This window comes from Verticillium alfalfae, genomic scaffold (genome assembly GCF_000150825.1).
Source record: "Verticillium alfalfae VaMs.102 supercont1.5 genomic scaffold, whole genome shotgun sequence".
Taxonomy (NCBI): domain Eukaryota; kingdom Fungi; phylum Ascomycota; class Sordariomycetes; order Glomerellales; family Plectosphaerellaceae; genus Verticillium; species Verticillium alfalfae.
This window is the reverse complement of record NW_003315034.1, coordinates 1,329,492-1,354,990: the sequence shown is the minus strand read 5'-3', so window position 1 is coordinate 1,354,990 and position 25,499 is coordinate 1,329,492. Positions and strand designations below refer to the sequence as shown.

Here is a 25,499-nt window from a genome sequence, read left to right as displayed (position 1 = left end):
CTTGTCAGTGCCACGGCGGCGGCGAGGGGTCACCTGGACGACTTCACACAATATTGACTCTGCTGCACTGACATATTCTCACATCGAACCTTGCGTTCCCAGTTATTACCCACGCTTCGTCTGCATGCGGCCTTTTGGGCGCCTGCTTCGGTCATTTTTCAACAGCTATCCTGCTCACTTCTTGGCTATGCGCGCTTCCTTCACGCCGCATCGGCGCCATCTTCAGACGCCTGCGTGACCATGGCCCAAGCTGCCACGCCGGCGACGGACGACAATGTCGAGATCCTGGTCCACGTCGCGGCGCCAGCCATGAGCAAGGACGACGCCACGTATAGAGCGCTAGCAAATGCGTACCTCGCCTTTCATGCGGCGTCTCGTACATCCTTACCTGCGTGCACTTCGCAGCATGCGCCACAGGGTCCAACGACACCAGAGCCGCCGCCCTCGAAGACGCACGAACCGTTCGGCCCCTCCTTTGAATCCGCAGAGCTGTCGTTTGAAGGAGCATGGGATAATGCTGACTCCCCTCGGCTCGCAGCTTTGCCACAGAGCCAGCCTTACCAATCGTCACACCCAACAAGCGCCCATCGCACAGATCGCCGCCAGGCAACGATGCCGAGATGACAGATGCCGAGGACTCGTGGATCGCGCCGCCGAGTACCGTCCCAGACTCGATGCCCTGGAACGACCTTCGACTGCCAGAGCTCTCCTCTCCCAGCCGGACAATGGAACACTTTCTCGGTCTGCTGGAAGACTGCTCAGCACTCGACGACTCATCTCTCGACGATTCGGTCATGAGAACGAGTCCCATCCAACGTCGGGGGGGGATCGCACCGCAGATCAACAATGAGAGCAAGAGCGTTGGAGCCGCTGTGCCTCCGGTCGTGCGGCATGACCTGACCGGTCCTGTTTCCTGGGCTGAGGAGAATGGAGGCGATGATAGTATCATTGAAGAGACAATCCTCGAAGACACGACTGTCGAAGACACGACCGTCGAGGACACCTCCCTGTCCCCCCTAAAGCGAAAGCGCCCCCATCATTCGCGCGCCGGTTCCGATCCTCTCCCGAGCAAGCACGCAAGGCTGCCCTCTCCAGATCATCTGGCGCGAAGCTCGAGCGACACGGGGCTCGCGTCCCCCAGTCCACAGACCCCTGCCTATCCCTTGACGCTGCGCAACCCATCCGACTCAACCTTCATCTCGCTGCTCGAGATCGAAGCCCCGGCTCCCAAGACGTCCGCGGCATCCCTCTCGCCAGACGATCTGATCACCCCCAACATGCACCTCCTCATGCGCTCCTTTGGCCTCCCCCGGCGCCTCGACTCGGTCACCCGCCATCGTGCCCTCAAGCCGTTCGAGCGCGGGTACTGGCTCCTGGACTGCGCCGGCTGGGAACCGGGGCTCGCTCATCGGGCTTGGGGCTTCCTGTACAACTACATCACGGACGGATTCGCCGGCTGGGGCAGTCGTTGCGTGCGGGAGGCGGGGTGGCAATGGATCCGGTTCTGGAGCTTTGGCCATGTCGCCAATCACGTCTATCTCCTGCTCCACGTTGCTACCGAACGGGCGATCAAATCAGAGGAGATTGCTTGGGTTGACGGTGCTGGCGATGTCGTCCTGGTCACCAAGGGACACGCATAGCTGGGTGCTTGTTTCGATTATCGGTGTTTAGTTGGTGGTTCATTTGTTGGGATGGCGTCAGGTTTTGCATAGCGACGGGGGTTCTTGGATCATCCGCAGAGAGCATCAATGGGTTGGCATGAGTCGGTGGTCGGTTTTTGGCTACGTTTTCCGCTTTGGAGACGATGCAGGCGATGGACACATATCTCCGAAGAGTAATCCGCGAGATTCCAAAATATAGTGTCCCGAGGCTGGTATCGATGGTGCTACAGTGAAGATGAATTCGCCCGCCCACCACAAACAAGAAGGGGATACCATTCCTGCACATTAACACAAGCATAAGTACCACGCCGCTGCCGGCCTATCTTCCAGAGATCTACACATGGAGTACCGCAAAACCGGTCAAGTCGGTAACAAAAAACGGGTCTTTACATCGTTCACAATACACTACTACTCCAGACAGCATTATACAGTCACTCAAGCAGAGGGCGAGGCGGACTTCCTCTTGACCTCCTTGTTAAGCACGCTCGAGACCTCCCCTAGCGTAGCGCTCAAAGTCGGCCGTCGCGAGATCTTCGTACACCTATACATGGTCAGTGACGCTTCAGAGAGACTGTCGAGAAGAAATTGGCTAGGCCTACCTGTCGCTGCTCCTCGCTCAGTTGCTTGTACTCCTCGGCAATGGTGCGCGTGGCCTCGGTGACGCTGCCGCTAAAGTCACCGCTCGCCCAGCGCGCCTTGAAGAAGAGATTGTAGACGGTCGTGGGCCGCTTGGGCAGGCGCTCGTCGCGGATGGGGAAGCGGTGCGTGACACCCCTGCCCTTGTTCACCTTGCGACGCAGCACGTTGCGCGCATTGTTGGCGGCGACAATCTCGGCGGGCGTGTGGCTCTCGACCCAGGCCTTGTAGGCGGCGTTGTTGGCGACCTTGTTCTTCTCGGCGAGGTCCTTGAGGCGCTGGTTTGACGTCAGTCTCTATACACACATATACACACACACACACGTAAAGTACGCCTGCCAGTGCGTCGCCTCAAGAGAGAAACAAACATATGGCAGCGGGAGGGGCCAGGGGCTTGCTTACCTCAGTCTCGGCAGCGTCCAAAAGTCTGTACTCCTCGGCCAGCTGCTTCGAGCGCTCGCCGAGGCTGGCCTCGCCAGACTTGATGTTCTGGGTCGTGAAGAGGGTCCAGACCGTCTCGGGCAGCTTCTTCGGCTCCTTGAGGAGAGCAATCTTCTTCAGTTCGCGGACCTCCTGAGCGAACTTCACCTCAAAAGCGAACCTCCTTCTAGGCCTTCTTGACCTTCTCGGGTTGCGTTTTGACGGCAGCCTTCTTCTTCTTCTTCGGTGCCGCCTCCTTCATTGCCGGCTTGGTGGTCTTCTTCGCCTTCTTCACGGGCTTCTCTGCGCCTTCGTCGACCTTGTTCGCGGGCAGGCGGGCCCAGTGTGTCGTCGTGAAGGTGCGGCCGGGGATGCGGGAGGCAATTGGGGCCGCACGGCAGAGGGTGCTGCTGGGCGCGGCGCGGATGGCCAGGCGCTGGATGGCGACGCGACCGATGGCGGTCAACATGGTTGGCGAGGCTGGATTGGAATGGGAGGAGCTGTAATGATCACGTCGGAGGAGGGCCGGCAGGTTGTCGAAGTACTCAGAGCTGGGGGGAGAGGCAGAGTGCGGATATGAAACCGGTAGTCGTCGTGGGTGGTCGTGTGGTGCATGACAGGAATGTGTTGATAGGTTCACGCAGGTGTGGAAACATGTTTACCTACCTACCTAGGTACCTTACCTAGGTACCTTGCCTTACTGGCCCAGGCACCGAGGGCGCTACCTCCTCCCTACCTACTAGGTACCTTACGCCCTACTTGCGTTAGTGACCCCCTCGACCCCCCCCCCCTGACGAGAGCGCATTCTCCAATGGGCTGCACGCACAGACCGCTGTGAGAAGAGAACCACCTCCTTTTGGGACCCTTTCGTTATGCATCAGTCACAAGTCGACATGAGTGAGCCCGCCATTGGGAATAGCTCCAATGTTCCGGGTTTGGTTACGGAGGGGAACACGGCGCAGATCTTGAGCATGAAAGTAGGTGAAGGGTATGTTCTGTCGGTGAGATCAAGGTCAAGCTGCCGTCTGGATCCGTGTACAGGTCTCAATCAAGTGGATGATAAGTACCTAATATGCCGACCAACACAGGGCAGGCACAGTGACCATCCTTTGTTGCCCAACGATCCCCAGAGCTGTACCCCCTCTCTTCACAACCCTAAATGAGATCGTGAAAAAGCAGAGGCTGCGCTGCGCGATACATTCCAGGCAGCAAAAAGACAAATCAGGCCCCGACCAATCGACCTGTCAAGTTCAGCAGAGGTAAATTGTCTTGCGTTGTCTGTAAATGCGCTGAATCCCCAGGGGGTATGGTACGCTTGGTACAGAGCCCTCTGCGACCCTCTCAAGTGCGACCATCATAGGAGCTGTGTCACTGCTTGGAGACGAACAAGTGTTTGGGTGGGACAAAAAGAAGTTGAACACCGCCAGAACATCAATGTCATTGCGCAGTGGCAGTGTGCTCATTTCAAATCGTTTAAAGGTCGGCCTGCGTAGGCCACCATCGACAGCTCCAGCACATCACACCACACCAGCAGAGAGTCTAGTATACTATAGTACGACCTTCATCCCAGACCTCACTCTGATTGATTCCCAAGGACGGCTGAAGGACAGAGTTGGCGGCCAATGTCGTTACCCGTATATCTAGTGGAGAGTATCGGCGCGCCGAACAACCACCATGCCATCTTCGTCCTAACGAACGAAAAAGATGGATCTGGCTACAAATTCCATGTCAACGGAAGCATCCAGCTCGGTATGCTGTACGAGGCCACCGAGCATCACAGGCCGGAGGACTCGCCCGAGTACCTGGGCAAGTCGTGTCTTGGGTGGGTATATGTGACCGACTACCCTCGCGTCAACGACATCTGCACCAATGTACCGCCACCGAGGAAGCAGTTTCATGGAGCCAAAAGGTTGTACCCGAAGGAGCCCCTGAGACGCTGCCAGGAATGGGTCAAGGAGGCGACTCAGGCGTTGGAGAGCAATGGAGTTTTACACAGATCAAGCCCCATCGTTGAAGCTCCTTGAGATATCCCGACAATCCCCCGTTGAGAAGCATCGGGCTAGGATATAGGGTTCCGATCTCTACCACGGTTATGGTAGTGAAATCTTTAATGAGTAGCCCAAGCACAGTGCTCTTCTACGCCACTCAGGAGAGAAACTAGAGGGGAGGCCAAGCAGAGGCAGAACGTAGAGGAAGCAACCGAACTCACCACCAGACTGATGCCTAAGATAAAAACGGGAGAGAAAATGAGGAAAAGCGTCTTTCTTAGTTATATTTCCTGAATCCGTTGCTTTCCGTGACTTGTAGAATCAACAAGACTGGCGTCATGGAAGATTTTCTTTGCGCCCCTTCTGCTATAGCCGAGGCGGAATCGGCTCTCGAGATGCTGGACTCCAGATCTCCAAACTTCCCGTGATGTTCGACCCGCATACTTGACTTGTGATCTCACCAGGAAATGTATTGACAGCCTTCGTACACGACAATCACGACGGTCTGAGCCCACCAACTAGGTGTTCGTGTACGACCGTCAGCGAAGTGAATAGGTTATCTGTGGGGGGCGTGAAGTTGGGCTCTGTCAAGGGGTTGTTTCGCAACCAGTATGGGCGGTATACGTACTAGCTCATTGAGAACCGAAGCTTCCCATTGGGTGTTGTACCTCCCTGGCCATAAGGCAGGTAGGTGCACACACCCTGTCCGATCCCCATCCTCAGGCTGCCAATCTGTACGTACTCCGCCTAGCTGGCCAGAGGCACCAACGAGACGCGAAGCTCTACAATGGACTGGGCTGGAGCTCAACCTCGCTGCCGACCTACATCACGATCAATCCATCATCGCAACCTGCCCACCATCGCAACCATCGACCACCGCCCAACCCACCACACCTTCCACCGGTTGATCCCATCTAAACGACGAGCCAGTCTGTTCCCCGCACATACACATCATGGATCACCGTCCGCAAGCTTGGGGCCGTGTACGTCCTGCTCCTCCTTTGCCAACCATCCCGGCGACACCTCAAGTCCATGTGGTTTACTGACGCTCCCCGCTCCAGCCCAGAGATGACGTCTACGGCGCCTACGATGCCTCCCACATGAACCCTAATGGCCCCAACCAGGCCACTCAGTCGCCCATTGTCACGGGCACCTCCGTCATCGCCATCAAGTACAGCGAGGGCGTCGTCATCGCCGCCGACAACCTTGCGTCCTACGGCTCTCTCGCCCGCTTCACCAACGTCAAGCGACTGCGGACCTTCGCCGAGTCGACCGTCATCGGCTTCGGCGGCGACGTCTCCGACATGCAGTACCTCGACCGCCACCTTACCTCGCTCGCCATCAACGAGTCCTACGGCAGCCCCGCCATCACCGCCTCGGCTGACACGCTCGACGGCGATGCCGACAAGGCCCGCCCCCGCCTCAACGCCGCCAACCTGCACAAGTACCTCGCCAAGCTCTTCTACGCCCGCCGCACCAAGTTCGACCCCCTCTGGAACCACGTGCTCGTCGCCGGCGTCGACGACGACGACAAGCCCTTCCTCGCCGCCGCCGACCTCCTCGGCACCACCTTCTCCGCTCCGTCCCTCGCCACCGGCTTCGGCAGCATGCTCGCTCAGCCCATCATGCGCCGGAGCGCCCCCGACGAGGAGTCCGCCGCCAAGCTCACCCGCCAGCAGGCCGAGGACGTCATCAAGGAGTGCATGAAGGTCCTCTACTACCGCGACGCCCGCTCCCTCGACTCGTACAGCATCGCCGTCGTCACCAAGGACGGCGTTGAGCTCAAGGAGGACGAGAAGCTGGAGAAGCAGAGCTGGGCTTTTGCCGAAAAGATCAGGGGCTATGGCACGCAGACGGTGTAGAGGGGCGACATGCGCAAGACGAGATCAAGTTGATGTACCGAGTCCAGAGAGGCCGGACCGGCGTTGTACCACTAGACGGAATTCAATGAAATGGTTGCACGATGAATGACTTGGCTACCTGGCAGAATACTTTGTGTGTGACCGAACCGTGTCTAAAACACGACGTGGTCCGCCTACATGGCTTGGCCCCGCCGTTCAGCGTTGCCCTGGTCTTATTTGTCGAATGGGCCGTTATTAGAGACCTACGATGAAACATCATGTTCATGACCAAGGCACCAATCACATACACACCGACTATGACGAACAAACGTGTATCTAAAAAACATCAATTCGCTATACTCAATCGACCATATCCTTTCGTGACGTTCCTTTCCTCTAGTACATGCTGAACATGGCCAGCATTCGCGCCGCCTGACATTACCTCCCATCGAAGGAACTCATCCAAACGTGAGAGAAATAAGGGCCGGCCCTTCCCCCGTAATCCCATATTTTACGTCCTCCAACTCCAATTTGGCTGAAGCGACAGGCAGAGAAAAAAATCATGAGTCGCAGCAAATGTATCGCGACGATGCTACCTCACATTGCTCTGCTTACTCGACAGTGACCGACTTGGCCAGGTTGCGAGGGAAATCGACGTTGAGACCCTCACCGACGGCGAGCCAGTAGGCAATCAGCTGGAGGGGAATGACGTTCAGAATACCCTGCAGGGCATCGACGGTCTTGGGGATCTCAATCTTCTGAGCCTGGCTGGCACTGAACTCCTCGTCGTTGGGGTTGCAAATGACGATGGGCTTGCCGCTGCGAGCAACGACTAGTGCACAAGTTAGCTGACAGTCTCAAACGGAGGATAACGGTAGTATACATACCCTGCTGGTAGGCGTTGAGAGACTTGGTGAAGATCTCATCACGGGTAAGAATCATGATGATGGGAAGGTTCTCGTCGACTAGAGCCAGCACACCGTGCTTCAGCTCACCAGACATGACAGCCTCGCAGTGAAGGTAGGAGATTTCCTTGATCTTCAGCGCACCCTCGAGAGCAGTGGAGAACTGGCTGCCACGGCCCAACAGGAGAAGTGACTTCTGGTTCTTGAATGTCTTGGCACAGAGCTCCTTGATGGCCTGGTCCTGGGTAAGGATGTCCTTGATCTGGTCGCTGATGTGGGAGAGACCCTCGATAATCTCCTCACGACGCTTCTGCTTGGAGGCACGGTCTTCGCTGAGAGACAGCGCGAACATGACCATGGCGATGAACTGCGAGGTGTAGGCCTTAGTAGAAGCAACACCGATCTCGGGGCCGGCATTAACGTGCACACCGCAGTGGGTGAGGAGGGAGATGGAGGAGCCAACGACGTTAACAATACCGACGGTCAGAGCACCGCGCTCGAGGCAGTAGCGCAGGGCCATGAGCGAGTCAGCCGTCTCGCCAGACTGGGAGACGAAGACGCAAGTGTCGTCACGGAAGACGGGGGCCTGTCTGTCAAGGAAGTCGGAGGCCAGCTCAACGGCAATCGGGATCTCAGCAAGCTCTTCGAAGATACCACGGACAGCCATGCAAGAGTGATAGCTGGTGCCGCAAGCAATGAAGATGATGCGACGGCAGCGGCGGATGGTCGAGATGTACGAGCGCAGGCCACCAAGAGTGACAGTCTTGTTAGCAACATCGAGACGGCCACGCATAGTGTTGACCACGGACTCGGGCTGCTCGAAGATCTCCTTCTGCATGAAGTGGTCGAACTTGCCCTTCATGATCTCCTGGAGCTCAAGCTCGAGGGTCTGAATAGTACGGACGTTGGAGCTGCCGTCAGCCTTCTTGAGGCGGTGGATGTTCAGCGAGCCCTCGTGGATGTGGGCAATGTCGTCATCCTCAAGGTACATGACCTTCTTGGTGTGCTCAACAATAGCGGAAGGGTCCGAAGAGAGGAAGAACTCGGTCGGCATGGGCATGCCATCGTCGGTCATGAAAGCACGTGACTGAGAACGGTGTAGTAGGGACTTGTCAGGGGCAGCCAGCAGAGAAGTAGGGTTTAGCAGGTCGTTCTGCTTCTTGAGGGCGACATTCTGGGAAGCCTCCTCGGCGGGGAGGGCGGTGTTCTCGTCGGAGTACTCAACATCGACGAAGTCGACCTTCATGCGGCGCTGAGTCTTGACGCCGATAACGAGAGGAGAACCCTTGCGAGCGGCAACAACCTCGTGGGGGTAGTGAACGGACTTGATCAGCAGACCGTAAGCACCCTCAAGCTCGGAGATGACAGCCTTGGTGAGATCGGTGAAAGCCGACGTTAGGGTGCTGGTCGTACAGGTACCTCGCCAGCTTTGGCGATGCACTCGGTGTCTTGTCTCGGTCTCGAACTTGAAGCCCTTTGCTGCTGGAGTAGCGTCCTCAGCTCCTTTGTAGTTGTGATGATACCATGTGGACGACGGTGAACTCCCAAGTGGGGTCGGATCTGCAGCGGGAAGGCAAAAGTCAGCTTGATGTGTGGGTGGAATGGCAATGGCCCTAGTCATTGGGGCGACGCATGGCTTGAGCCGCGCGCGGGCTTTTACTCGGTCGAGCTCGGATCGCAGCTCGAATCAAATTCAGGTGCAGACGTACCGGTGGGGGTGGCAGTTCAGGCGAGAAGGAGGGCCGTGGGTAGCCCATCGAGTGTGGGCAATACCAGCGTGAGAGTCGAAGATCTGGGTCAGGTCGGGCTTGGACTCCTCAATGAGCTGCTTGAGCTTAGCGACCTTGCCAACCTCCTTGTAGGCGAAGACCTCGTTCTTCTTGTCGCCATCGACGGCTAGACCGGCTGAATCATAGCCACGGTACTCAAGGCGAGAAAGACCTGAAAGCGAAGAGTGCGTTAGTATGAAATGGCGGGGCCAGTGTGATGTGTGTTGCCGAGGAGACTAGGAGGCGGGGGCAGGGGGAGCACAGCAGTCGTAAAGCCGTGCTAGGCTTTTCAGATTGCTTCGTCTCAGCGTGTCAGGAGCTGCTTACCGTTGATCAAAGTGTCTACGATGAACTTGCGGTCCTTCTCCACCAGGTAGTTGACGTAACCGAAAATGCCACTGTTGGAAACGTATCGTAGTCAGCTTCTGGTGGTCAAGACAGCCCAATGGATTCCCATCCGCAGAGCTTCCCCCGGCGAAATTCCAGCACCCAGGCCGTACAGTGACAACCTGGACGCCCAAAGGCCCCGGCAGCCGCTCCGAAACTCTGTAATAGTGCAAGAAGGCGAGGCAGAGCTGGTACATACCACATGTTGACAGAGACTGAAGAGGTAATGTGGGAAAGATAGTAGGGGAAAGAGAGACGCAAGAGTCGCTGATCAGTGCCGGAACGAGGGTGGAGTTCTGTAGGCAAGCGGTTCGGGTATCAAGGAGGAGATTCGGCGTCTGGAGAGGGGTAGAGCAGGTGGAATAGCGAGAGCAGGAGAAGACGAGAGGAGAGAAAGAAGAGGTCAATGGAGGGGGAATAGGAGGGAGCTGGGAGAGCTTTATGTGGCCAAGGTCTCAGATGGACTAGGGGAGTAGCGTCTCGAGCTGCTTGGTGGGTGTTGGGTGTTTCTCTGAGGCAGTGACGAGTGGGCAAGGTACGACAAGGCAGTGGAGGGGCAGGGGGGGCCACCTTCTCAGAACCGCGCATGGGCGCGCAGGCGTGGCTGCCAGGGTTGCTGAGTCTCCGGTAGGCGGCTGCCAGGTTGCTCCTGCGACTCGCACGCAACCCAAGTGGAGGCGGTACTCAGGTACCTCCAGCATCCATCATCTTGACCATCTCACCTTGGTCCATCGGAGCGGTGTGGTCTGCGCATTTCAATGCTGCCACTCAAGGCATCTGTCTTGTTTCACGGGCAAAACCAACAGACCTGGCGCGGGACAACAGACGGTGCAAGGACCAAGCCCACACAATCCGATGGTGGGGGTAATAAACACATGGCCAGGACCCTCAATTCTGTCAACACTGAGACGCATGGGAATGCCCATTTACCAGCCTCTAACAGCAACATCAGTCTCACTTCATGTTCCGGTTTTCTTTCACATGCGATCAGGTCAGCAAGCAAGTACTGAGATCTAGATTCATGAAGTCACATCAAGGAGAAACATCTTTCAGAATCCGGAAGTCCACCCATGAGCTGGTGTGAGACGGTCTGCATTTCTTGCCCGTTTTCTACCCGTTTGCAGACATCCAACAAAACTAGCTGAACCACCATTCAACCCCTCGTTTCTTCTGCTAGCTGCTGCTTCTGCATATGGTCGAGCCGGCGACAGACAACACATCATCTGTCAGCGGTTTGCCTTGGTCGCAATGCACTGCATTGCAACATTGCCGCTCCGACCACATCACTCATGATACCTGACACCAGATCATTCTAGCGTCCGACCACGATCTCTACACGAACTCGCCCGTCGTCTCTGGCAACAACAGGTGGAGGGGCAACAAACATGGCAGCGGCGAATGCAACCCTACACACTACCGGCCGGCTAGCAAGGCGAGAAACCTAGCTTAACAACAACCCCTGGCCAGACCGATGGAGTGCTCTCGAAAACACGCAGCCCGCTAAGACGGAGCCGGTTAGCGTCACTGCCTTCTGTGGCAGGGAGCATCGCTTTTGTAACGCGCCACTCGCCGCTCACTATGCCCCGTCGAGCCCGCCAGCCCAATCGTCATCCATAATGATCTCCAGCTTATTGAGATGCTCCCGCAGAGACTTTTATCTGCGACACAGATGCATCCCAGTGCGGCCAGCTGGGCATGTCCGTACATGACACAGCCGACATTCGAGGAGACGTAGGGTCCTCAAAATTACCCATCTCTCTCCAAAATATCACTCGTGTCCAGAGAGCTCCTCCACAAAATCAGATGATAATCGACATCGCAACCTGGAGATCGGTCCCCTCCCCAGCGTTTCATCGCATACATCATCGCGACCCCACCTCCACTTCGTATTGCCCTGGTACGCTCTGCCTGACCTCTCGTCCCGCAAAAAACACCACATGTCGTGTCATGCTGTTGACCCTGTTTTTCCCCGATACTACCATTTCGCCGGTTTGGGCGCTAATCCGGTTGAGATCGACGGCACTTCCGAGTCTTTGTAGCGCCGCCGCGGAACCAGCTCAGGTACGAAGTGAGGGCAAAGCTCCAGTCTGGCCTAGCCACCGTCCGGCTGGGTGCGGTTGCGGAGCACGAGGTGCAGCCTAGGTGTACAGCCTCAGCGGAAATGTGGGAGCTATTGCCCCCCATACGCACTGGGCATCCCCGCCAACACACCAATAATAGCATCAGCCCGGATCTCGCCAGGAACCCCTAAATCGCTGCGCCTTTCTTCGCCAATACAGACATGCACCCTCGTTCTTGGTTTTATTTTCGGGTATCATTGAGACGCAGATATTTGGCCTTCAGTGAGACTGGGCGCCGCCACGTATCCACCACATGTGCAAGTGGAACGCCGCGGTTGTCCCACACATCTTGTTGCGAAGCACAACATGCTGCGAGGTCCAAAGCTGCCCCTTTTTTCGCGACGGGGTCCCCTTGCTGAGGCTGAGCGCTGCCGTGCCTAGGTATGCGACCAAGCCTAGCTTTCTCTGATGTCAGCACATGGGCGATGAACGTCCAGGCAAGCAAGGCTGACCCGACCAAATGTGATGTGCGTACGGCAGTGTGGAATCCTGAACCCTGGGATGGGTTGGGACGCCTTCCCTGGTACCTAGGTATCCATGGCTGGCGCGCGCAGGTCTTGCAGTGACGCAAACTGCTTTAGACGTCACCGTTGCATTTGTAGTCCGTATTCAAGCTTAAACATGTGGAGCTTCCTGACTTACGCAAGGCTGTTACAATAATACGTAGAGCCATGCACGATCTGCTATTAATCCACGTTTACAGGTGCCATCCATTGCGGCTGCAGGTGACAAAATCAACTTCGGCTTGTTCAGCCCGTTATGTTTCCTTTTCCAGTGCACCAAACCCAGTATATTCGGGTCCGACCGCCCAGAGACGGTATAACGTGAGATGTCTAGTGGTAAGCAGACTGTCGCTGAACCTCGCTGCGCCAGCAATCGCTACATATTCCCTGCCCGAGCCAACACATTTCCGTTGGAGGTCCCGGTTGTGATAATGGGTATTGTGACCCTGGTTACAACTCTGAACCTTACAAGCCCTGGTCCTTCGAGATGACTAACTATCGTCATCCCAGTCTAGAGCTCTGGTACTCAAGCTTGCCCTCGAGCTTCTCGACTCGGCAACCTTGCGAACGGCTTTGTTGAAATCGTCTTTGGCTGATGGCATCACGGGTAGTCCTTGATAGCGAAGAGGCCACTGTAAAACTAATCGTTAGTTGTGTGTTGTTTGAAAGGATGCGGGAAAAAACATGAACGGGGCAGGAAAAAACAAGTAGAAAAAAGAAAAGATGATTCAACATACGCTTCTGTAACAACATTGCGCAGATCAGCACCGTTCAGTCCATCGCTCATCTTGACTACGCTCTCAAAATCAATCTCGCCATCGGTGATGACACCGGCAGCGTGGATCTTGAGAATCTCCAGTCGCCCAACCTCGTTAGGCAGAGGAATCTCAATCTTACGATCGAGACGGCCGGCACGGAGAAGAGCGGGGTCGAGGGTATCGGGTCGGTTGGTGGCCATGATGATCTTTGTCTTGCCAAGGTAATCAAAACCGTCGAGTTGGTTGAGCAGCTCCATGAGCGTCCGCTGGATTTCACGATCCGCACTGGTACCCTCAGAGAATCTTCGACCACCAATGGCGTCAATCTCGTCCATGAAGATGATGCAGGGTTCATGCTCCTTTGCGTAGCCGAACATTTCTCGAATCAAACGGGCTGACTCTCCGATGTACTTATCGACGATGGCAGAGGAAACGACTATGTTGACTGTTATTCGCTGCATCGCGCCACGATACTCTGGGAAGTAGACTTACTCTTCAGGAAGTTTGTCTCGAGACTAGATGCAACAGCACGTGCCAGAAGGGTCTTTCCGGTACCAGGGGGGCCGTATAGGAGGACGCCCTTGGGGGGCTTGATACCAACACGCAGGAACAGCTCGGGGTTTTTCAGTGGCAGCTCAATAACCTCGCGGAGTTCGCGAATCTGATCGTTCAGGCCACCAATACCGGCAAAGTTTACCTGGCCGGGATCCTCAAGGGACATGTTGTAGACGAGAGGGTCGACTTCGCGAGGGAGCATGCGCATGATGGTGAGTGTTGTCATGTCGAGGGCGACGCGTGTTCCCTGCTTCAGCTTCTCCTTGTCGAGCTTCGTTCGGCAGCCGACCACATACCGTGGCCCAGAGGAGGCCTTGACGATGACTTTGAGGCAGAGGCTTGGTCAGCGCATGTCGGTGTTTGAAATGGAACAACGAGAACAGGCAACGTACATCGCTCATCTGGTAGCTGTTTGAGGACTTCACCGATAATCTGGCCTACACTTTGCAACGCCTTGATGGAGTCTTCGGTGCGGTCAAACTCCTTCTGTAGTTCCCTAATCTCCAGGCGCAAGTCCTTCAACTTCGTCTCGAGCTCCCTCGACTTGAGGAGCTCGGATCGGTAGGCATCGAGGGCCTGCTGGCGTTCCTCCTCGGACGACATGACGGGCTGGAGATGTCCTGGACTTTTGATAGCAATGAACGTATCAACGGCGCTGTGGGGTTGTGTGATGTGTTTGTTGCGGATGGTCGGTGGTGTATCGCAGGCGGTTTGGTGTGACGGATTAGAGGCAAGGCAGCTACAGCATGTACGTAGCTCTCCGTTGTTCGAATCCAGGAGCAATCGCGTTAGTGGCATACGCTTAGCCGCGTTACGCGACAGTCGTCTCTTGATTGGCGGGTGCTGACAAATAATGACCCGTTTCTAATTGATGCAGGCGCTCGTGTACCACGACCATCGCTAGAACACCATGACGTTAGGTACCTTACCTAGGTAGTTAGGGACCAATATGGTACAAGTGCTGCCATACTCATTGACGACGCTGTACTGTGACCCAAGCTTCGTTCTCGACATTTAACACATAAGTTGACGCCAAGTCTTCAATTTGTGGCTTCTCTTATATACATATGTCCTAACTTCCGTCGCTGGACACCACCTCTTGCTCGAGATTGAGGCAGCTGTGGCGCTACTTGCCGGATTGTCCAAAATATATCGCAGCGCAGTGCTCACACAATGCCTCCAAAGTGTCGACAGGAAAAGGTGCTTTCCTTGCTCTCTATCAGTGATGTCATTATTTCCTAGAATACAGTATTCAGCCTGGGTTCTTACTTTATTGCGTCGTGGAAGTCTTACTGCATCCACAATTCATACGCCAGATACCGCACCCGGCAGAGCTACGGGTTATCGCTCTATCCCCCAGAATGTGCTTTGTAAACCAGGCCTGATTGTCATCTACTGGTTACTTTTCAGTCACACCTGGACTCTGCTGTGGTGCATGGTTCTTAATGCGTAAGACCCAAAAATGACTGTCTGACCTGAACAACAAAGATACCATACGTACATGACAGTGGTCGACTTGGCCCATAAGCTTACTGACATGGTGGGAACAGTTTCACACGAAATATGGTACACCTTGCACTTGCGGCTAATCCGATTGAGAACCGCGCAGATGCTGGCACCCGGCATTCAATCCAGCTACTCAACCGGAGACATTTGTCACTTTGAGCAAGCTAGCATGCGCACATCGCGATGGCCTGGATGGCAGCTTTCAAGACGACGCTCAAAGTCACGGCGTCCCACCGCGGCCAATACGACTCAAGACCAAAAGTTCAGATACTCAGAGTTGATCCTTGAGAATCGCAGCACACGTGTCGTTTGTGTGCCAGTCTCCAAGACTGCCTCCACCGGAAGGACGAGCCATCCCCTCGTCATTCTCAGCTATCTAGCCTATCTTTGATTGACCTTGAAGTTGATTCTGCATGCAAACAACGACTACGTACGACCAGAGGGTACGCGCAAGAATCTCGGCATATCCAGTGGCATCATAGAAGGCAAATACAGGCATTCGTGAAAATGCTTAGTCTTACTACGGGAAAATGAGGTAGGACTCTCCAAATGCTAAATCGTTAGGTGATAAGGTGAGGCTCCAAACTAATTAACATGAGTGTTCGATATCCAAGCAGTAAACGCCTCGTTAACTCCAGGGTATCCGGAAAAAGGTCATACAATCATGGCCGTTTTGCAGGCCTCAGCTGAAAATCATCAGGCACTGCCGCTGTCCTGTGTTGCCGCTATCACCCCTCAGCTTGCTAGTTCTGTTGAGATCTCCTCCCTCACCCTTTTGCACCACGCCCAAATGGCTGTCTCGAGTCCGATCCAGACATCAGGAGTACTGTTGTAGACTATGCCGAGAGCATCGATTTTGAGTGGCACCTCCCACCTGAGTTCCGCTGCCTTAATCCAATATCGAAGATTATCAGCGCAACGGTACGGCTTTTCCGTGTCCTCATGAAAGGTAGTGATGCCGCCGAATCGGCGGCTCGACTTCTTGACGGCAGCGTTATGAAGCTTCACAAGACGAAGCCCATTCTGCATGCTTCTGAGAAAAGGAGTAGGGAGATCGCCAGACGCTAAACCCGTCGATGGCGTATATTCCGGGAGTGGTCCGAGGCCCAAGCCAACTTCAAGAGAAGCCATAAAAGAGAGCTCCCGTTCCACTTCCTTTCCAGCCCAGTCACCATGGAGCCAAGTCCAAGTGGCTTGCTCGGCACGCTCGGCCTCCTCCATATCATGCTCCTGCTGAAGCATGGCGAAGAGGCCTTGGATCCACCTGTCGAGAATGTCAAGCTCTTCGTCACGCATACCTCCAGCCCATCGACGAGTTGCCATCTGCTTCAGCGTTTCCATGACGGAAAATATGTCGGCGCGGATCTGGCGCTCGGGTTTAATCGCGTCAAGGCGTTCTGGCTGTTCGTGTGCAGTGTAGTACATCTTGGCGGCGCGAATAGCGAGCGTCATGACGTCGAGAATGTGCATCCCCTGGATTTCGAACCAACCATGGGTCTTGGAGGATTTCTGGCGAGTATGACCGCCTGCTGGATTCCTAACCTCAATGGTGGGAGTTTCGGCGAAGGGATGCTCTTGCTCCTCCGCCGAGTCTTGACGTGCCCTCGCTTCCTTGAGAGATACTGCTGCTTTCTCAAGTGAACTGGTGAGAGATGATTTGAGTTCTGCTATGGATGGCGGCTTCGGCACTGGCTTCTCGCGGTTGATATAGGTACTAGCCGTCGGTGGAAGCATGTTTGGGTCGCCGTCTTCGAATTCGTCGGAATAGTATTCGTCATCGAGGGGTGACTCGACCATTGCTCCAGCAGTGAATCCAGAGGCAGCAAGATCAGGGCTGCTACCCATTGAAGCATATGAAGAGTCAGAATCAGAGGCGAACAGTGGCAGTGATAGGTTCGCCGCGTCGAGGGATGACAAATCTAGTGTTTCTCTCAGTTTCCTGTTCTTCCTCTGAAGCTGACCACCCTTGCCGTCAAGCAGGCCGGTGCGGGCGAAGTAGTGCTGAACATGGGCGATGCTCCCAAGACTCATGACGCTCTCCCTCGACTGGGCACTTGCGGCAAAAGCCGTACCTTGGGGCCGCATGTATCCGCGTCGTCGACTGGCTCGACTGTCGACACTGTAACTCGAATGGCGGGATGAGGCAAAGCTCACATCGGAGCGGCGGCCATAGCTTGCAGATGACTGCCTGGAGAACGCATCGCTTCCCATGCTCCCAAGGGAGTCCCTAGGGGTGAACTCAGTGCCAGACCCGTGGGATAGATCGGATGCTGTCGACAGACAGCGAGAGAGCTCAGGATAGGCTCCTATCGCTGGTGTTGGGTCTATCTCAGGCGAAGGGGACTCGGCCCGCGTCGGTGCGGCCTGGTGATCGGTAGCCGTAGCCATGCTCGTCTGTTCGAAAGTCATGCAAACTGTCGACCGTGAAGCCAACAGCGGTAGGCGGATAGTTCAGCCTTTAAAATGAATGACGCAGGCGAGGTCAAGGGAAGCTCCCCTAGCTCAGCTTTATGGGAGTGGAATGTTGATGTTTCAGGTCGTAGGCGGGGCGACGAGCTGTAGGAATTAGTAGTCGTTAGGAAGTCTAGGTCAGGCGCTCTGTTTCGTAAGAAACATCAGAGAGTATATACAAGGCGCGAGAAGATAGCTGTTTATGCGATCGTCGGCACTGCGCAGCAGCCATGGAGGGGTTGCAGGACGACCAAGCAGGCGGGAATCAAATGGCTGCTGTAGAACACGAAGGGGGTGGGAGGGAATGTTTTCGTGGAGGGATGGCCTCGGACCGAAGCCGTGAAATGAGTGGACGGTGGTGCTCTCAGCAGGCAACGCAACGCAAAAGGCCAACGGCAGCAACGAAATAGGCGCAAAGCGGAGAACGGAAGGCAGATGGCTTCAGTTTGTCATGGATGGTGTGAGGAGAAACGAGGCGAGGCGAGCCAGCAACTGTCCTGCTCAAGGGATCAGGGGTTCGCTTTGGAGCTTCTGGCTGTCCAATGTCTTGCACTGTCTTCAAGTTCCCAGCTCCAATAGGAGACACCTGTCTGGGTTAGCCCCACAGACCAATTAAAGGGCGGGTTGCTGGGGAAGGAGAGATCGAGGGCGTGACGTGAGGACACAGAAAGCGCGTCGACCTCCGACATTTCCTGCTTGTGCTCGTGCTGGTGGTGGGGGCAGCAATGGCACGCGTCGAAACAATCAATAATAATCAAGGGCTAGCCACTGGAGACGCCGTACATGAGTGGCACCTGACTGGACATCCAATATAAATCGGCGCTGGGCGGGAACGGGGTATCAATTCGGCAAAGAACTACTTACCAGGCAGATGACGCCAAGAACCACAGCCCCGTGCACGCAATTGCTTCTAACCTGCCAAATACTAAGAATACCCAGGTGGCTTTCGCTTCTCTTGTCAACAGTACCCATCTCGAAAGCTGCTGAGGACTTCTAAACAGTGCACCATGTCTGCTTGTTGGTCTCGAGATGAGATGTATAAGCCTGGGAATCGAATACTCGCCGTCTTTCGGCCATTCGAGTTATGCTCCAATCACGTTCATTGCCTTCGCCTTCTGGTGCACAGAATGCCAGCCATCTGATCCATTGCCATTTGTCAAGAAAGTCATTGTCAATAGGGTATACACAATCTTGCGTCATAACATATCCATCTCTGCTGATATCCCCTGACACCCCAACGCCGCTCTTGGGCAGCTGTTGCCGATGTGGCTGCAGGTCGAGGTCGAGATCTGTCATCACCTGCGTTAGGGTCCCGAAAGGAATACCCAAACCCCATGGATCGTCAAGCTCGTTTACGCTATCATGTGGATAGGCCATTCCCCGCGTTGCCGAGCACCGAAAGACGCCAAAGCCCAGCCAGAGCTGGACAAGGCGATCTCCCTTGAGGCCACGCCTGTATATCTCGCAGCCATCCACTCATTATATTGTCTGACCCAATATCACGATACTTATCGCCAGCCACTGCTCCAGATCTGCTCTCGAGTGGATACACATATCCAATGTGAATGGGTTTCCCAAGAGTCCAATGATCACTCCTGGGCCATAGCCCAGCCGGCTGTCTGGGCTGTTAGGGTAGACTCGCTGAGGCGACCCTGAAAAGCCCCGTAGACCCCGTGCGTAGGTTGGCTCGATGGTGGTTGGCCTTCTACCAGGTAACCCTACACGCAAGGTGTACAGACCAGTCGAGACGTGGAGCTAGATCAGCAGTTCACCGAGACAGTGGCAGGCAAGAAGCAACATTGCTTTTTACGCCCCATGCGCGACACACTGAAATCCCGCGTGCCCTTTAGCATGTACAAAACCTACGGGATGAAGGCATTCGCTCAGCGTTAGATTGGCGGCGATTGCACTGCGAAGAACGTTCATGGCTGATGGAAAAAAGGGTCGAGCCATTCGATGCCCGGTTTCCAACAAAAGTAGATAGCAAACTTGACATATTTCAGCAAGCCGAGGCAACCCTATCCATGGGCTTTACTTCCGCCCCCGCTCCTCCTGTGCTTAGATCGGTTGAGGCGTTTCTCGACCTGCAATTCGACTTGTTGCCAGTGGCAACAGAGGACCATGACGCAGACGATGCTTCTCTCTGTCCTCTCATACAAAGGCTGACACATCAGACGCAAGAGTGGACAACGTCTTGCCAAGCAGCGCTGTCTGAGAGTCCGGTTCAGAGACACGCCGTGAGACTGAGCCAGTGGTCTTGTTTTATGCAGGTCAAACGCTCATGGCCGCTGGCTGTCAGTGCGTCGCAGCACAGTACCATGTACAAGTGAACCAGGTCACCCCGGCCGCCACAATCTTCCAGACACCTTCTTCTGCCCCTGGAAGCGTCGGTTCTGTCAGGGTTCTCGGGCCTGAGCCGCAGGGTAGGCCTGTATGACTGCCGCAGGAGGTGACATTGGTACGACCCTGCAACTTCAGCATTCCACCGAGGGCGACATCGTCTGATCGAGTTGTCGCGCCCTACGTGCCATGGAGGGAGATCTCGTTGCCTCGAAGATCATAATGGGCTGGAAGCGTGCACAAGACGTGGCTGGTAGTTACGTGACGAGGTCATCGACGCTACAGGTCGTCCATGGGAAATGAGAGAATTCTCGTCACACTGCTACCATGTTTTTTTCTTTTGGGTTTGGACGAGATTTCCCTTTCCGGGAAAAAGGCGCCGGAGAGATGGAGGTAATTTGCTTAACGAGGCGTTTCATCCAGCTACAGATTGTACCCCTCTCAAGGCGCCGGCTCCCAGACTTGAGCCTGAGCCGAAATCTGGTGTGACGAGCGAAGACAATCAAAGACCCTCTGCAAAATCCTCGACTGGGACTGGCTTTGCCAGGCTCGCGAAACCAGAGGAGACGAGACTCTCGTCCACCTCTCGGGACCCCTGTGTGTCAACTCTCAAAGAAGGGATCGAGCCACCTCGGTACCGTGGAGAACAACCCTTCTTGTCTCCTGCTTGTGCCCATTCATCGTGCACCTGCTCTGGTACCTCACACTTCACCTCACTCGTCCACGCGGCGGCTTTGCGATAAAGCGTCGCACTAATGGTTACTTGACTCGGGCCAAACGCTGTCTTCACGCGGCCTCCATCCGCCATTCGCTGCCAATCGCCGCCAACGCCGCCATAGAGCATCGTGTTCATCCGAGTGTCTCGCTTTCCTTCTTGATGGCACACTCTTTTGCAGCTTTCTTACTTCCCCATCATCCTGTCATTGACACAGCACATGTTGACTTGAGTGCCGTGCGGCCACTTGGATCTCACTCCTTTCCCTTTCCTTTATACATCTTCGTCGCCGGCGCGCATCGATAAAGCTGTCGACCGGCAGACAGAGGCGGCTACCACGACTTGCGACAGCAGGGACAGGACAAACGACGTTTCTCCAGACGATCACGGCGCACGCAAAGGACGTCGAACTTGGAATCGGTCTCTTCACCACTACCCACAGACTTCCCTGTCCCACCTTTGTGGTCGCTCCAATCTGACACCGGCGATTGTGAGCAGAACAGCAGCCTTCCTCTCTGCACTTGGTTTCCAACACGCAGACACACTACTGCATGAGCAAGGGGAGGCCCGCCTGCGCCAATAGCGACTGCATTCCACAACCTGCCTACATCATCGTCAAATGCCCTGTCACCGAGTTGGGGGCCTAGGAACAACACACGTCTGCCTATCTGACTCTACCCATTTCAGCATCTGTGTCAGGCCTCCTTCACTTGCATCCGGACCGGTTCTGGCCTTGCGACCCCGCTCGAGGCTGCGCTTCGAGAGACGTGTGATTGTGCATTGATCACAGGCTCCATAGAGAAACGGTTGATCCCTTTCCGGCGTGCAGCATTCCGCTGGAAGGAACACGTCGCGCGGCAAACAGCCGTCCGTGTCGGCATCGTCGCCGTCGCCGTCGATGGATGATGTCGTGGCTCCAGGAGGCACTCCGGGCCCTGATGGTGGTGCAGGTGTCGGTGTCCTGAGTGGCTTGACCCCAGGCTTCCAGAGCAGCGGCGGCTTCCAAGGCAGCAGTCCACTGACCGCTCCGATGACCTCCCCTGCGCCCGCCCCTGCCCCTGCATCTGCGCCTGCTACCACAGCCAGACTGCCCCGAAGTGCCCCATTCCCAGGCCCCGACGAACTGGCCGCTGGCCTTGCATTCAGTGACGTTTCTGATGAACTTTTCCAGCTGCGGCCCCAGTTCGATAACAACAACAACAACAATTCGAGCCCAACCATCACCGCTTCCAATCCAAGCCATACCACCAGCCCGTCACTCTCTAGGTCGACTCTGGCTTCCAATCCCGCAACACCCTATACCGGCACTGCGAGCACATCACCCTCGACTCAACCTGCTGCTACCTCACAGTCCAACACACCGACCTCCACTGCTCAGCCGCGCAGACCATCCCCCGGATTAGCTGCCCGACTCAAGGCGCTCGGATTCGGCACCTCAAACAAGAAATCCCCCGACCCTTCCCCGACAGCGCCACAGCACGACCGCATCGGTCGGCTTCCTGAAGACCAGATCCGACAACTCGAGAAAATACACCGGGCGAACTCCGTCAACTCGATCATTGAACGGCGCGGTCGCCCCTGGAAGGGTGCCACCGCTCCCCTTCACAGATCCAAGTCGATCGCCGACGACAGCTCGGATAGGCCACAGGCCACACAGACGACCGAGTCAACCCCCGTGCATGCTCCTCTGCAACTCACTGTCGCAGTGCCCGAGACCGCGCCGTCGAATGCTTTCTTGCCGGAGATTGCTGCCTCCGAACCTCTGAATATGGACACCCAGAAGTATCGCTTGCCGGACCACACAAATGGCAACGGCACCAAGGTGCAACTTGAGACAAGACAGGAGCACCTTGAGCGAACGGCTAGGCCACCCTCGCCCGACGAGGATGTGACTATTCCCCCTCCACCCACCCCAAGGACACTCCGCCCCATGTTGTCAGCCGAGTTTACCCCCGACATCTCCTCCTACTTTACGGCCCAATCATCAACGCCCAGGCTCGATCTACACACTCTCGCGCGCCTCCTTCGCGAACCAGCTCGCCCAGCTGACGTCGCTACAACTGCCCGATGCGGGCTCCCTCGCCAGCAAGGTCTCCGCCATCCCCACTGCAGACCAGGCCTCCAAAGCTCTGATCAACGCTGCGGAGCAGATCCGAAGTTGGATACAAAAAGCGTCTGAAGTCATTGCTGGCTTGGACAGCGAAGATGATGTAGAATGGGCAGCAGCTGGTGGGCGCGAAGGCCTGGCAGAGGTGGAAAGTGCAGCCGCTCGCTTTGAAGACCTGATCAACGTTTACGTCGGAGCGATTGAGAAACTACAGTGTCGAGAGGACATTGCCCTCGTGCCACCAGGGGACCTCAAGCGTGCTGTCGCCCAGATGGAGGCCATCATCAACGAGTGGGCTATCATCGGATCCACCCTGAACACGGTGAAACAGCAAGTCGAGATCGCCATGGAGTGGGAGGAGCTATGGAACAACGTCCTTGGCGACATTCAGGGCGAGATGGATGAGCTATGCCGTCTGGTCTTCGAGATGGAAGAACGACGCCACAAGTCTCTCATGGCCGCTACTACCAACGACACAGTCGACATTGGAGACTTGGAGACTATCGTCGAAGAGACCCCTCCACAACAAACCAAGCTACAGGTGCAGAATCGCTTCAGCCTCAGCACCTTCCCAATGAGCCCCAGCTCTCCCGGCACGCCGACACTATCACAGGATGACTCCAGTCTCCTCGCGCTGTTCGCCCGCATGCAGCCCTTGAAGGCGTCTCTAGAGTTTCTCCCCATGAGGCTTTCCGTCTTCGAAGCCAGGGCCGAGAAGTCTTTCCCAACAGCCTGTGAGGAGTTGGACATGCGGAGGAATGGCCTGGATGGTACTTACAAGAAGTTGGAGAAGGACGCTGAATCCCTGCGCAAAGAGCTAGGCGAAGATCGTTGGGTCCTTGTGTTCCGAGGCGCAGGACGACAAGCGCAGAAGATGATTGAGTCTGTGGAACGTTCACTTCTGAAGCTGAAAGATTCAGTTGATGAGGGCCACCATCTCACGAGCGCCCCCGCGCTCAGCAAGAAGATCGAGAGCTATGATGCCAAGCGAACCCACTATGGCCCAGCCATCGAGAGGGTTCTCTCCATCATCGACAAGGGCGTTAAGGATCGCCTGACAGTCAATGGCGAGATTTTAAGGCTGCTTGCTGAGATGGAAGCGAAATGGGGATCCTTGAAGGGGCAGATGGCGGATATGGATGCGACTTTGGACGAGATCCATGTTGACCAGCGCGCGCCACAACTGCGGGACTCCGTCTCGAGTATGCTTTCGAATGACCGTTCGACGATCGACAGTGGACGCGAAACACCAGGCAGCTCCCCACCATCCTCTGTCATCATGTCGAGCTTGGGCTTGGATCCTATCACGCCAACTGGGAAGCCCCGCAATGTTCGCTCTACAGGCAGCAACGGCAAGGCCTCGCACCCAAGCAACCGTCGGTACTCGTCGATGCCCACACCGGCCTCCCAAGTGTCGCGAAAGCCCCTGACGTCTCGGATGTCTACATTGGGCACATCCAACCTGCCAACTCCAGGCGGCAAAATTCCTCGTCCTGGCTCGACCCTTGTCAACCGACCGAAATGGAACCTATCGAGCAACACGTCGGATGTCGGTACCGGCCATAATTTCAAGCCTCTGTCGTTGACGACACCTAGCCCGTATGCCAAGAAGACACCTACGACAGCGCGAACGGCCTCTTCCTTGACCCCATCTTCCGGCCATCGCCTTACTCCTGCAGGCCGCAGTCCTCTCAATCGATCCTCCTCTGCTTCGCCCATGTTGGAGGAAACACCGACTAAACCTAGTGCATCGCGCCTGTCGTTCCGCGACAGAATTGCCTCTCCCGGCCCCTATTCCCAACAGGTTCTGTCCAAACCTCGATTCGCATCGTCGGTCTCGGCCAGCTCAGTCTCGACAACGGGGAACCGACGAGCGTCTCTACAACCGCCGAGACTCGGACAGCCCGATCCCGTCACTCCCGCTCGCCCTGCAAGTTCCCTGGCCGCAGGAAGGCGTGTCAGCATGTTGCCACAGCCCAGGACGATGGGCGCCAACGGCCGAGACTCTCCTCAGCTCACTGCAGGCACTCGAAGCGCTCTAGGAATGCGTAACAATTCCAACTTGGAATCGTCTGCGACAACAGCCGGTGCGAAACCTCGATGGCGGCATTAGGAGGCCGTCCTCACGGGCCGAACGAGACTGAGCAGTCTGAGTGTTTCGCCCGGACCTGCAGAGGCGGGTGCGAGTACCGAGACGGCGAAAAGCAAACCCCGCTGGCGGCTGTGAGCTATTGCTGGCCTCGTATCCTGGTCGCACAGAACCTGGGCAACGAACGCGTGCAGTTTCTTTCTCACCTCGGTTCGATCAGCGGATATCTATTTTCCTTGGTTCCCATTCTAGCGATCGATTATGGCACGGCGTTTACGGGTGAGCGGACCTACAGCGTTGAATTCGTCAGAGAGGAGAATATTGCCGATTCAGGGAGCCCTCCGACAATTGCGGTGGGGCCTTCAGAAGGGTAATCTTTAATGTGAAGATCCTCGGGTGTGAAGGGGGAAGCACGCGAGATTGACTAGTTGAAGGGGGAGAAGGCGACGAAGAAGGAGGCGACGAAGAAGAAGGAGAAGAAGAAGAAGAAGACGGCGAGGGAACAGGAAGGCGATAAACAGACTAGCAAACCGTTATACCCATGTACGTTTTTTAGCATATGAGACTTTGCAACTCGCTGGCAGGCGATGCTTTGATCACAAGAGAGATGTAACAAACTGCAACTGGAGAACGAAGCGATTTATCAGATTACGATGTGACCTGAGTCGATGTGCGCTAGCATGTCCCGGTGTCGCCTACCGGATCGTGACCAGCGCCGTCGCCCCTGTCGACAGAGACTGCTCCCCTC

At 55.8% G+C, this 25,499-nt stretch overlaps 8 protein-coding genes across 8 annotated transcripts; 4 read left to right on the top strand and 4 right to left on the bottom strand.

Annotated features, from left to right (window-relative positions):
- Positions 1–240: 240 nt before the first annotated feature.
- Positions 241–1,640, top strand: VDBG_04734 (conserved hypothetical protein; the record flags this gene model as incomplete). The annotated part of the gene is made up of 2 exons (XM_003005082.1): positions 241–461; positions 539–1,640. 2 exons carry the CDS (start codon positions 241–243, stop codon positions 1,638–1,640), a joined length of 1,323 nt encoding a protein of 440 aa, XP_003005128.1.
- A 496-nt stretch (positions 1,641–2,136) lies between these two features.
- VDBG_04733 (predicted protein) lies at positions 2,137–3,186 on the bottom strand (the record flags this gene model as incomplete). Its single annotated transcript, XM_003005081.1, has 4 exons — positions 2,137–2,202; positions 2,261–2,593; positions 2,700–2,870; positions 2,920–3,186. 4 exons carry the CDS (start codon positions 3,184–3,186, stop codon positions 2,137–2,139), a joined length of 837 nt encoding a protein of 278 aa, XP_003005127.1.
- Positions 3,187–4,339: 1,153 nt separating this feature from the next.
- Positions 4,340–4,741, top strand: VDBG_04732 (conserved hypothetical protein; the record flags this gene model as incomplete). Its single annotated transcript, XM_003005080.1, has 1 exon — positions 4,340–4,741. The coding sequence occupies one exon, from the start codon at positions 4,340–4,342 to the stop codon at positions 4,739–4,741; it is 402 nt and encodes a 133-aa protein (XP_003005126.1).
- Positions 4,742–5,658: 917 nt separating this feature from the next.
- VDBG_04731 (proteasome component PRE4) lies at positions 5,659–6,567 on the top strand (the record flags this gene model as incomplete). The annotated part of the gene is made up of 2 exons (XM_003005079.1): positions 5,659–5,688; positions 5,767–6,567. The coding sequence occupies 2 exons, from the start codon at positions 5,659–5,661 to the stop codon at positions 6,565–6,567; spliced, it is 831 nt and encodes a 276-aa protein (XP_003005125.1).
- Positions 6,568–6,879: 312 nt separating this feature from the next.
- VDBG_04730 (glucosamine-fructose-6-phosphate aminotransferase) lies at positions 6,880–9,811 on the bottom strand (the record flags this gene model as incomplete). The annotated part of the gene is made up of 5 exons (XM_003005078.1): positions 6,880–7,378; positions 7,434–9,064; positions 9,161–9,392; positions 9,548–9,618; positions 9,807–9,811. The coding sequence occupies 5 exons, from the start codon at positions 9,809–9,811 to the stop codon at positions 7,158–7,160; spliced, it is 2,160 nt and encodes a 719-aa protein (XP_003005124.1).
- A 2,644-nt stretch (positions 9,812–12,455) lies between these two features.
- VDBG_04729 (26S protease regulatory subunit S10B) lies at positions 12,456–14,146 on the bottom strand (the record flags this gene model as incomplete). Its single annotated transcript, XM_003005077.1, has 4 exons — positions 12,456–12,862; positions 12,968–13,424; positions 13,481–13,867; positions 13,936–14,146. 4 exons carry the CDS (start codon positions 14,144–14,146, stop codon positions 12,832–12,834), a joined length of 1,086 nt encoding a protein of 361 aa, XP_003005123.1.
- A 1,638-nt stretch (positions 14,147–15,784) lies between these two features.
- Positions 15,785–17,437, bottom strand: VDBG_04728 (conserved hypothetical protein; the record flags this gene model as incomplete). Its single annotated transcript, XM_003005076.1, has 1 exon — positions 15,785–17,437. One exon carries the CDS (start codon positions 17,435–17,437, stop codon positions 15,785–15,787), a length of 1,653 nt encoding a protein of 550 aa, XP_003005122.1.
- Positions 17,438–21,453: 4,016 nt separating this feature from the next.
- VDBG_04727 (conserved hypothetical protein) lies at positions 21,454–24,775 on the top strand (the record flags this gene model as incomplete). The annotated part of the gene is made up of 2 exons (XM_003005075.1): positions 21,454–22,443; positions 22,496–24,775. The coding sequence occupies 2 exons, from the start codon at positions 21,454–21,456 to the stop codon at positions 24,773–24,775; spliced, it is 3,270 nt and encodes a 1,089-aa protein (XP_003005121.1).
- Positions 24,776–25,499: the final 724 nt, after the last annotated feature.